Source organism: Cetorhinus maximus, chromosome 24 (genome assembly GCF_964194155.1).
Source record: "Cetorhinus maximus chromosome 24, sCetMax3.hap1.1, whole genome shotgun sequence".
NCBI classification, from domain to species: domain Eukaryota; kingdom Metazoa; phylum Chordata; class Chondrichthyes; order Lamniformes; family Cetorhinidae; genus Cetorhinus; species Cetorhinus maximus.
The window spans coordinates 20,785,047-20,797,857 of record NC_135902.1 but is presented as its reverse complement, the minus strand read 5'-3'; the positions used below and the strand labels follow the sequence as shown (position 1 = coordinate 20,797,857).

At 40.9% G+C, this 12,811-nt stretch overlaps 1 protein-coding gene across 1 annotated transcript in view; it reads right to left on the bottom strand.

Annotated features, from left to right (window-relative positions):
• LOC144699680 (proton channel OTOP3-like) overlaps positions 1–12,533 on the bottom strand; it is a 46,823-nt gene extending 34,290 nt beyond the window's left edge. Inside the window, exons 1-3 of the mRNA XM_078570817.1 lie at positions 12,471–12,533; positions 10,541–10,934; positions 6,582–6,718 (exon numbers count right to left, since the gene is read on the bottom strand). Of these exons, the coding sequence (XP_078426943.1) occupies positions 6,582–6,718; positions 10,541–10,898 (495 nt within the window). The 5' untranslated portion in view covers positions 10,899–10,934; positions 12,471–12,533. The remainder of the gene's footprint in view (positions 1–6,581; positions 6,719–10,540; positions 10,935–12,470) is intronic.
• Positions 12,534–12,811: the final 278 nt, after the last annotated feature.

The window sequence follows — 12,811 nt, the reverse complement described above, 5'->3', positions numbered from 1 at the left end:
CTTACCCTGGTGGAACGGAGAAGATCACTCATCCTTTTTCAGCACTGAGTGACTGTCTTTTTTTGTAGGGTGTTGGTGCTGACCACCACTGCCGCTGCCTCTCATGCTGGATTAGTGATGTTGCTGCCCATCTGCCGGCCAGAATCGGGGTACAGACATCATGGTAGGCCTCTACTGTGTCCAAAAGGTGCTTGAGGGACACATTATTAAACCCGGGGGCTGCAGTTTTCTTGCCTTTCGGGTCCATGTCTTCTTTTCAGCAGCCGTGGGCTGGAAGCACTGAGATGTGTGCACATGGCTGCACTTTAAATATGGCACCCGGCATGATGAAGCGGTGAGGTGATGGCGTGGCGGGCGAATGAGAGCCCGCCCACCATCGAAATGACATGTTTCTCAGGAATGCGTAATTAATGAGGCACGATTGGGACAATACAGTGTGAAAAGCCGCCGGCCAGCGGGTAAAATGCCCCTTTTCCCCCCCCCGCTACTGCACTTAGTGCAAATCTGGGAAGATTCCACCCCCTGCCTTCCATTCAAGGGAATTTAGCTCCTTTCCTTCAAAGAGCTAGTCTGATCCCTAGCCGATAGCAACTCTACACTGAGTTCCACGGATACAGTCTTAACCCAAAAGGCACACTATTCCAGATCTCACCCAAATCTGTTCACAGGTCCAGCATTCTTGGTCTTCTTTTCCAGCTGAGCTGACCTCCTACCAAGATCTCGCACCCCCCACCCCACCCACCATGTTGGTCAGGCTACATTCCAGTGTCTAAACACAGGCATGCTTCTGACAACACAGGCTTCTGGGCTTCCCGGTGCCCAACTCTGAGCAGCGCTGATCTACCAATGGGGGCCCAGCCCCCTCAGCAGCATAACTAACGGCAGCACTGCAACAGCATGGAGCCTACCTCCCAAAGAGCTGGTATTCACTCTGCCCCTTGAACTCATTTGTGTGACCTGTTGATATCTCCCAAAAGGGTTCTGCCCCTGTTCCTAGGCAGAATTGAATATATCAACCCTTGGTACATCCTGTACCTTGAATTTTACAATCTCCAGTCAACCAGTCACCTTCCGCAGGTGCTACCTTACAACAACACAAAGATTTCTAAAAATCCCCCCAAAATGATTCCCTCGCAATATTTTAATATTTTGTAATATCTAGTTGACACTCACTAGTTGGGGTCACATCTTAGCAGTGGCCTGCTGGGCAATCTTGTGGGACATTGTGAGTGCTAAACTTCAACATGGGTCAGCAACTGCCAGAGAGGAGATGGTGGGAAAAGGGTAGTTTAGAGTTTTTCCATTTGATACAGCATAAAATTTTTTCTGACATATTCGCACACACATTGGGTCAAAATGTCTCAGCTGGTGAATTGTTACCACACTTGTCTTGTGCACAAATACAGGAAAAATTACTGTCACCATAATCAACTGGAATCTTGGAGCAGTGTGCTGTTCGGGGGAGTGAATTTATCTGATTCTCACATCTGCCAACCATTCTAATCAATCAATCCATTAACCAAAAAACCAACCAATCCAAGCAACCAAAAAACCAACCAATACAGTCAAACAATCCATTAACCAAAAAAAACCAATCCAATCAAACAATGCATTAACCAAAAACCAACCAATCCAGTCAATCAATTCATTAACAAAAAACCAACCAATCCAATCTATCAATCCATTAACCAAAGACCAACCAATCCAATCTATCAATCCATTAACCAAAAACCAACCATTCTAATCTATCAATCCATTAACCAAAAACCAACCATTCTAATCAATCAATCTATTAACCAAAAGCCCACCAATCCAATCTATCAATCCATTAACCAAAAACCAACCATTCTAATCTATCAATCCATTAACCAAAAATCAACCATTCCAATCAATCAATCCATTAAGCAAAAACCAACCAATCCAAACAACCAATCCATTAACCAAAAACCAACCAATCCAGTCAATCAACCTATTAACCAAAAACCCACCAATCCAATCAATCTACCCATTATCCAAAAAACAAGCAGCCCATTAACCAAAAACCAACCATTCTAATCAATCAAACCATTAATCAAAAACCAACCAATCCAATTAATCAATCCATTAACTAAAAGCCAACCAATCCAAACTATCAATCCATTAACCAAAAACCAACCAATCCAATCAAATAATCCATTAACTAAAAACCAACCATTCTAATCAATCAATCCATTAACCAGAAACTAACCAATCTAATCAACCAATCCATGAACCAAAAGCCAACCAATCCAATCTATCAATCCATTAACCAAAAGTGAACCATTCTAATCTAGCAATCCATTAACCAGAAACCAACCAATCCAATCATTCGATCCATTAAACCAAAAAACAATCAATCTAATCAATCAATCCATTAAATCAAAAACAAACCTATTCAATCAATCAACCCATTATCCAAAAAACAACCAATCCATTAACCAAAAACCAACCAATGTAATCAATCCATTAAGCAAAAACCAACCTATCCAAACAACCAATCCATTAACTAAAACCCAACCAATCCAATCTATGAATCAATTAATCAAAAACCAACCATTCTAATCTATCAATCCATTAACTAAAAGCCAACCAATCCAGTCAATCAATCTATTAATCAAAAGACCACCAATCCAATCAATCAACCCATTATCCAAAAAACAAGCAATCCATTAACCAAAAAAAACCCAATCCAATCTATCAATCCATTAGCCAAAAATGAACTATTCTAATCTAGCAATCCATTAACTAAAAAGCAACCAATCCAATCAAATAATCCATTAACTAAAAACCAACCATTCTAATCAACCAATCCATTAACGAGAAACCAACCAATCTAATCAACCAATCCATGAACCAAAAACCAACCATTCTAATCAACCAATCCATTAACTAAAAGCCAACCAATCCAAACAATCAATCCATTAACCAAAAACCAACCAATCCAAACAACCAATCCATTAACCAAAAACCAACCAATCCAGTCAATCAATCAATTAACCAAAAACACACCAATCCAATCAATCAACCCATTATCCAAAAAACAACCAATCCATTAACCAAAAACCAACCATTCTAATCTATCAATCCATTAACCAAAAACCAACCAACCCAATCTATCAATCCATTAACCGGAAACCAACCAATCCAATCTATCGATCCATTAACCAAAAACCAACCAATCCAATCTATCGATCCATTAAACCAAAAAAACAACCAATCTAGTCAATCAATCCATTAAATCAAGAACCAACCAATCCAGTCAATCAACCCAATATCCAAAAAACAACCATTCCAATCAACCAATCCATTAACCAAAAACCAACCAATGTAATCAACCAATCCATTGACCAAAAACCAACCAATCCAATTAATCAACCCATTACCCAAAAAACAACCAATCCATTAACCAAAAACCAACCAATTCAATCAACCAATCCATTAACCAAAAACCAACTAATTCAATCAACCAATCCATTAACTAAAAGCCAACCAATCCAATCTATGAATCAATTAATCAAAAACCAACCACTCTAATCTATCAATCCATTAACTAAAAGCCAACCAATTCAGTCAATCTATTAACCAAAAACCCACCAATCCAATCAATCAACCCATTATCCAAAAAACAAGCTACCCATTAACCAAACAAACAACCATTCCAATCAACCAATCCATTAACCAAAAACCAACCAATGTAATCAACCAATCCATTGACCAAGAACCAACCAATCCAATCAACCAACCCGTTACCCAAAAAACAACCAATCCATTAACCAAAAACCAAGTAATCCATTAACCAAACAAACAACCATTCCAATCAACCAATCCATTAACCAAAAACCAACCAATCCAATCAAACAATCCATTAACTAAAAGCCAACCAATCCAAACTATCAACCCATTCACCAAACACCAACCATTCTAATCTATCAATCCATTAACCAGAAACCAACCAATCCAATCTATCAAACCATTAACCAAAAATGAACCATTCTAATCTAGCAATCCATTAACCAGAAACCAACCAATCCAATCATTCGATCCATTAAACCAAAAAACAATCAATCTAATCAATCAATCCATTAAATCAAAAACAAACATATCCAATCAACACATTATCCAAAAAACAACCAATCCATTAACCAAAAACCAACCAATGTAATCAATCAATCCATTAAGCAAAAACCAACCTATCCAAACAACCAATCCATTAACCAAAAAACCAACCAATCCAATCAGCCAATCCATTAACCAAAAACCAACCAATTCAATTAAACCAATCCATTAACTAAAACCCAACCAATCCAATCTATGAATCAATTAATCAAAAACCAACCATTCTAATCTATCAATCCATTAACTAAAAGCCAACCAATCCAGTCAATCAATCTATTAATCAAAAACCCACCAATCCAATCAATCAACCCATTATCCAAAAAATAAGCAATCCATTAACCAAAAAAAACCCAATCCAATCTATCAATCCATTAGCCAAAAATGAACTATTCTAATCTAGCAATCCATTAACTAAAAAGCAACCAATCCAATCAAATAATCCATTAACTAAAAACTAACCATTCTAATCAACCAATCCATTAACGAGAAACCAACCAATCTAATCAACCAATCCATGAACCAAAAACCAACCATTCTAATCAACCAATCCATTAACTAAAAGCCAACCAATCCAAACAATCAATCCATTAACCAAAAACCAACCAATCCAAACAACCAATCCATTAACCAAAAACCAACCAATCCAGTCAATCAATCAATTAACCAAAAACACACCAATCCAATCAATCAACCCATTATCCAAAAAACAACCAATCCATTAACCAAAAACCAACAAATCCAATCTATCAACACATTAACCAAAAAACAACCATTCTAATCTATCAATCCATTAACCAAAAACCAACCAATCCAATCTATCAATCCATTAACCGGAAACCAACCAATCCAATCTATCGATCCATTAACCAAAAACCAACCAATCCAATCTATCGATCCATTAAACCAAAAAAACAACCAATCTAGTCAATCAATCCATTAAATCAAGAACCAACCAATCCAGTCAATCAACCCAATATCCAAAAAACAACCAATCCATTAACCAAAAAAAAAAATTCCAATCAACCAATCCATTAACCAAAAACCAACCAATGTAATCAACCAATCCATTGACCAAAAACCAACCAATCCAATTAATCAACCCATTACCCAAAAAACAACCAATCCATTAACCAAAAACCAACCAATTCAATCAACCAATCCATTAACCAAAAGCCAACTAATTCAATCAACCAATCCATTAACTAAAAGCCAACCAATCCAATCTATGAATCAATTAATCAAAAACCAACCACTCTAATCTATCAATCCATTAACTAAAAGCCAACCAATTCAGTCAGTCAATCTATTAACCAAAAACCCACCAATCCAATCAATCAACCCATTACCCAAAAAACAACCAACCCATTAACCAAACAAACAACCATTCCAATCAACCAATCCATTAACTAAAAACCAACCAATGTAATCAACCAATCCATTGACCAAGAACCAACCAATCCAATCAACCAACCCGTTACCCAAAAAACAACCAATCCATTAACCAAAAACCAAGTAATCCATTAACCAAACAAACAACCATTCCAATCAACCAATCCATTAACCAAAAACCAACCAATCCAATCAAACAATCCATTAACTAAAAACCAACCAATCCAATCCATCATTGTATTAATGAAAAACCAACCAATGGAATCTATCATTCCATTAATGAAAAACCAACCAATGGAATCTATCAATCCATTAACCAAAAACCAACCTATCCAATCTATCAATCCACTAAACCAAAAACCAACCTTTCCAAAGCCAGACAAAGCTGTCCGCTTAATCGGCCCACCATCCAGCACCTTAAACATTCACTCTCTCCACCTCTGGCGCACCATGGCAACAGTGTACCATCTACAAAATGCACTTCAGCAACCCATCAAGCCTCCTTTGACAGCACCTTACAAACCTCTAGAAGAAGAAGGGCAGCAGATGCATGGGAACAGCACGGCCTGAAAGTTCCTCTCCAAGCCACACACCATCCTGATTTGGAATTATCTTGCTGTCTGTTGACTGGAGTTCCCTTCCTAACAGCACTGTGGGTGTACCTACACCACATAGACTGCAGTGGTTTAAGAAGGTGGATTATCACCGCCTTCTCAAGGGCAAGTAGGGATGGGCAACAAATGTTGTCTTTGCCAGTGCTGCTCATATCCCAGGAAAGAATATTAAAAAAAATTCAATCCATCCAACCAAACACTGACATTTCCTATCAGTTCATACAATCAAACACCAACCATCATCAATTCAATCACTAAACAATGCATTTTGCTTTATACAAAGTAGTGTCCCAGTTTCTAATTAAAATGTATGTGCATGATTACAAAAGTATCCTTTGACAAATGAGAAAAGGATTTGACTCTGCATGGTTAACATATCACAGGAAAAAGCTGTAAGCAATGGTTGAATTCTCCAACACTCAGTTGAAATGATAAGAGGCTTACCTGTGCACTGATGAAGACTGCTTCCACAATGGAATAAACTGCCTTCACAGTTCCGCCACCGTCGCTGACTTGAAAGAAGTATCCGGTCTTGAAAGCATCAAGCACAACACTACAGATTCCAAACAGCAACACTGCCCCTGAAATCAGAGCAAGAACACAACTGATTTCTGTAGTGTCAGCAGGGACAATAGCCAGACATACCATAACTGTGGCTACATCATTAAAGCCCCAACAACAATATTAGGAAAAAAGAAACTTTTATTTATAATGTGACTTTCACATCCTCAGGACATTCCAAAGACTTTACAGCCAATGAATTATTTTTTAAAGCGTAGTCACAGTAGGAAACACAGCAGCCGTTTGCACACAACTAGATTGCAAAAATAGCAATGTGATAATGAGCAGTTAATCTAGTTTAGTGATGTTGATTGATAAATATTAGCCAGGACACTGGGAAGAACTCGCCCTGCTCTTCTTGGAATCGTGCCATGGGATCTTTTACGTTAATTTGCTTCCTGCGTCCTAACTCGCAGTAAATCCTGTTCACCCACCTCACCAAATCTAAGACTGCCTACTTCCACTTTGGTGACATTCACTGACTCCACCCTTGCTGCAGCTCAGCTGCTGCTGGAACCCTCATCCAAGCCCTTGTTACCTCTAGACTTGACTATTCCAATACATTCATGTACTTCTTCTATCTTGCATCCTACATAAACTTGAGCTCATCCAAAACCATGTAGAGTCAAATCCTTGGGACTGCGCAGTATGTCCCAATCTCCTATCACCCCTGTGCTCACTGGACTATGTTGGCTCCCAGTCAAGCAATGTCTTCATGTTAAAATTCTGATCCTTGTTTTCAAATCCCTCCAATGGCTGTGTTCCTCCAGCTCTACAAGGACCCACCAAGGTCTCTGCGCTCCTCCAATTCTGGCCTCTTGCATATCCCATATTTTAATTGTTCCATCATTGTCAGCTGTACCTTCAGCTGCCTGGGTCCTAAACTCTGGAATTCACTCCCTAAAATTCTGTCCCTATCCTTGAAATCTAAATTTTGATCACCCATCCTAACATCATCATCTACATTTTTAATGTCAAATTTTGTTTGATAATGCTCCTTTGAAGCACCTTGGGATGTTCAATTACATTAAAGGAGCTATATAAAGGCAGGTTTTGTTTTGTTCTGCAAGGTCAGATCTGGCCTTGGTTTAACATTGCTTTTAAAAGATAGAGGGCTGGTTAGCTCAGTTGGCTAGTGCATGGTTCAGAATAATGCCAACAGCATTGGTTCAGTTCCAGTTCTGGCTGAGGTAGACTTGGAGCCTACCACCTCACCCTGCCCCTGGGTGTAGAAGGCAATGTCAAACTACCACTGACAAAAGCTACCAAAAGAACTGCTCAAGATGAAGCAACAGCAGGCAATGAGCCAAGGACCTGCCTCCAGGCAGAGCACATATAAATGTATTAATTAAAAGAGCTGCTGACAGTGCAGCACTCCCTTGGTATTACAATGGAGTATCAGTATAAATTCAGTGCTCAAGTCTCTGAAGTGGGTCATGAACTCATAACCTTCTTACTCAGAAGTGAGAATGCTGCAACTGAGTCATGGGTGGCACTAACCAATCTTTTTGTGTGTGTCTGAGACTCCAGTTACTGGTGCAAGTTAAGAGGTAGTCTTGTTAATTATGAACGGGATTAAGATTTTCCAAATTAATCCCACAGAGTGCCAGAGATTTGAAAGCAGGATTCGCTCACCATCTCAGCTTGGAGACAATGCGTGGCAAGGGAGACCAGATGATTAACCACCCGGCAAAGATTCTGACCCAGATTTTTGAGACTCTGCGGAGCTTACAAAATAGTGAGTGGGACCCAGATGTGTAAGTCTCGCTCCCAACTCTGACATTCCATTTTTGCCAGTAGAGGAAAGGGGGTGGGGCGTGATTCACATGTGAGGAAACCAGAGCTCAGCAGGGCCATTTGAACTTGGTTGCAAATTTATGGAGTAGGCATATACTTTTGAAGGGTGGATAATGTCTGTATAACTGTCATGATGTGAAGTTATTTAAATCCCCAAATGAAAACAAAAAAATCTCTTCTAACAGTTTCAATACCTGTTTGTTTACATTTCCCTAAGGGCCCTTTATGAATTCTCAGCTGATTTCCGAAAGCTACAATTATCTCAGCAGGGGGTTCTTAGTTCACAGTTTGACTGACAGCTCAATGAGGCTATTAAATGATTTTTTGATGCGGGTCTCTGAATAGAAGTTTCTTTGCTTTTATGAGATTAACCCCTTGATATTTAAAAGATTTGAATGGGCTTTCATGAATGGGAGTGCTTTTTTAAAGTCAAGGCTGTGTTGCATTTTTAGAACTTTATTTCATCTCAACATGGCTCCTGAGGTCTGCACATGGTGGATACTAGGTGAGTTGGCATGGATGGTTTAAGGGCCAAGGATAGTGGGTGAATTGGCATGAGTTGGCAAGAGGGCATGGGGTGTGTATGTTGGGGGGGGTGTGATGGTAGTGAGGGGTAGGGGTAAAATGTAACCAGACAACTGGGACAAAATCCCAGAGAACTGAGGTGGCTTTTAACCAACCCACCTTGGATCTCGGCTGCCCTTGTGGTAAATTCCAATCTATTTCCGGGGCTGGCGCGAGCCTGACTCTATCTACACAAACTGCCCCCCCACCACTGCCCCATCAGAGCAAAGATCCCCCCCTCCCCCCCCCATTCAGGGGTCTTTCTACCAAAGCAGGTGCGGTGAGCTGGAAAATTTCGTGACTCAAACTATCCGTAACAATAGTGAAAATCTGGCTCAGAGCCTCACTTGAACAAAAACAAATTCAATTTGGGAGGTGACAGATTGGAGTGACAGAGCATTGTTAAGCCTGACCAGGAATGAATGGAAGGCAGTCTCCTGACAGACTGCCATCACAAGAAACAAAAGAAAGACTTGCATTTATATAGTGTCTTTCACAACGACCGGACATCTCAAAAAGCGTTACAGCCAATAAAGTGCTTTCAAAGTGTAGTCACTATTGTAATACAGGAAATGTTACAGCCAATTTTGCACACAGCAACCTCCCACAAACTGCTATGTGATAATGAGCAGATAATTTGATTTTTGGGATTGAGGGATAAATATTGGTCAGGACACCCAGAAGAACTCAAAATAAAAACAGAAAATTCTGGATATACCCAGCAGGTCAGATGGCATCTGTGGAGACAAACAGAGTTAACGTTTCAGGTCATAATGATCCTTCATCAAGGCGATGAAAGGTGGTCAATCTGCAAAATTATAAATACACTTAAAAGGAAAGGTTTATTTCAGTTTCTTTGAACCCTTGCATTTATTAATTATAAAAATATTGGTGATTGGAAGAAAGGCTGTTTGACTGTCAGTCAAGACGTATCCAATCAGGTAAAGGAGATGCTGTTCACTTTTCAGTTGATGTTGGGGTCGGTTAGTGTTGTGGATATGGATATTGTCAGGTCACAAATAACGGAGTGGGGTGATTGGAGGGTCAAATGATGAAAGTTTCAGTAATACATCTAGGCTGAGTTGGTGATCCTGTGTTCTTCATGCCAAGTAATTACATGTCAAGACTTGGGCGAATTTACGGAGGTAGGTTTTCACTGCCTGGGCATTAAGCATTAGCTTGACAGAGCAGAGAATGGGGAATTTGATACAATAATCCCAACCATCCTCACTGAGCTTGCCGGGGATTCCCCTTCACTCACTTCAGGACAAAGAACTATTGACAGCTTCTGTCACCAGTTTATACATTCCTCACTGGGTATTCCTTCCGATCCCTCCATTCGTTGCTATTCCTCCTGACCTTTCCTTCCTACACTGAGGCCCACCTCCCCCACAACAGAAGGTACCCCGAAAAATCCTGGACCAAACCTGATCTCCGTGTTTAAATTGCTAAAGCTTTACAGGCAAAATCTCTTCACTCACCCCTTAGCCAGATGGCACCAGCATGAAGGTCTTGGTGAGGGACAGAGTGGGCAGCAGATTGGTGGAACATCATCCAGACCACGTCCAAGGCACTGAGGACTATTAGGAGGATCAGGACAGGGGTTCCTGGTACAGAAGCTTGATTGAAGATGGCACTCAGGATGAAAGCAGCTCCTAGAAACACAACATTCATGGCCAGGAGCCCGGACAGGAGCTTGCTGCTTTTCTCGGGTGCTACTGGACTCTGGCGAGCTCTCTTGCTTTCTTGGCCACTCTTGAAGTTCTCCAAAATGAGCTTTTTAGGCAAGTTTGCTTGAATCCCAGCCACATCTATTCTTGCTTCCTCTTTTTCTGCCATATTCTGAGCTCCCTGAGTCAGACTCTGCTGCTGTTTCTAGAAGAGTGACAAAAGGCAAAGGCCAAGTAGGATGAAGCACCTTAATCACCTGTAATATACCGGGGGAAACAGAGACTGGTTACAGTAGCAGGGGTTTCTTCTATCAGACACGTGCGGAGATTGAATCATTTCCTTTGCTTCAGTTCCCCCAGCATTTGATTGCTGAGCTGTGTTGAGTCATAGAGACCTAGGAACAGGAGGAGGCCATTCAGCCCATCGAGCCTGTTCCCCCATAGCTGATCAATTCAATTTATCCTCCTCTAAGAACATAAGAAATAGGAGCAGGGGGAGGCCATTTGGCACCTTTGCTCCTTGATATCCTAACCCAACAAAAATCTATCAATTTCAGTCTTGAAAGCATCAATTGTCCCCCAGCATCCACAGCTCTTTAGGGGAAGAGAGTTCAAGGTTTCCACTACCCTTTGTGTGAAGAAGCACTTCCAAACATCAACCCCACCGGCTTAGCTCTAATTTTAAGATTCCCCTCCCTTGTCCTGGACTCCCCCTACCAAAGGAAATAGTTTCGCTTTCTCCACCCTACGGAATCACTTCTGACATTTTAAACACCTTGATCAGGCCACCCCGCAATTTTTGTAGCTCAAGGAAATACAAACCAAGCCTGTGCAATCTGTTCTGAGCCAGCAAGCAGTGCCTCTGGCCAGGGGTTCCACTCCTGATCATGGGGGTGGCCATTACTGGAATGGGGGAAGTAGGAGGGAGAGAGCAAGGAAGAGGGAGAATGAGGGAGGCAGGAGGGAGAATAAAGAAGGGCAGGAATGAGTTAAAAGGAGAGAGAGCAGGAAGGAGAGAATAGGAGAGGGAATAGCAGAGATAGAATAAGAACTTGAATAAGCTATCGAGCCCCTCGAACTGTCCCACCATTCAATTAAATCATGGCTGATCTATGTCTTAACCCTGTTTCTCCACCTTTGCTCCATGTCCCTTGACAGTCTTCCATAACAACAATCTGTCAACCCCCATCATGAAAATTTCAATTGAGCCCTGAAGCTATAGTGAGAATTATGGATTTTACGCTGTGAAACCGTGTCCAATGTTAATCACCCCAATACCCTTCATCCAACAATCTTAAAACCCAGCTAATCACCGCGTCCTGGCACACCTTCTCTGGTGCTGCTTTCTAACCTGCACTGAGGACCAAGGAACTTTATATTGACGGTAGTTGAATTGGGATTGTATCTCTGTACAAGCCTGGCGAATTGGAGATCCCAACCATTGGCAAGAGGAGCAGAAAATTTAAAATCCTCAACTCTTAAAGCTCCGCCACGGTGAATGAATCACTTCCAATGGCACTGACTGGAGACCGATCTGATCAAACAAATATAAATATAGATCAAAAGTACACTGACAGCCCTTACTCCTGACAATCGCAAAGCCTGTTAAAATCTGCACTCAGATCACAAAACTAGGCATGTATGTAGCTTCTAATCAAGGCATATGAAGGGACTAGACATTTCTCCACTTAATGGAAAGTAAAATTCATTTGTCCTAATAGATCCAAATCACAGTTCCTACCTGTCTTAAGCAGATTGTAATGTAGCTTCCGCAGAGGATATAACCTGGGTGTGTCGCAAGAGAATGCACCTTAACTCTGCAGGAGTGCCGTTCAGAGTCATTCAGCTAATGGAATATCGATTACCTGTTGCAACATGAAAACTCTGGATCAACAAACCTCCCTCTTATTGTTTCTCAGCACCAAAGCGCCAATCAGAGCTGGATTAAGAATTTCCAGAATGCTGAGACCCTCCTCACCTTATCACTGTGCCCCCACCGCACTCGTTCCATTCCATTAAATTACAGCCATGTAGTAAAATGTATAAATTAATAGGCTTGTCGAGTGATTATGCACTGTCAGA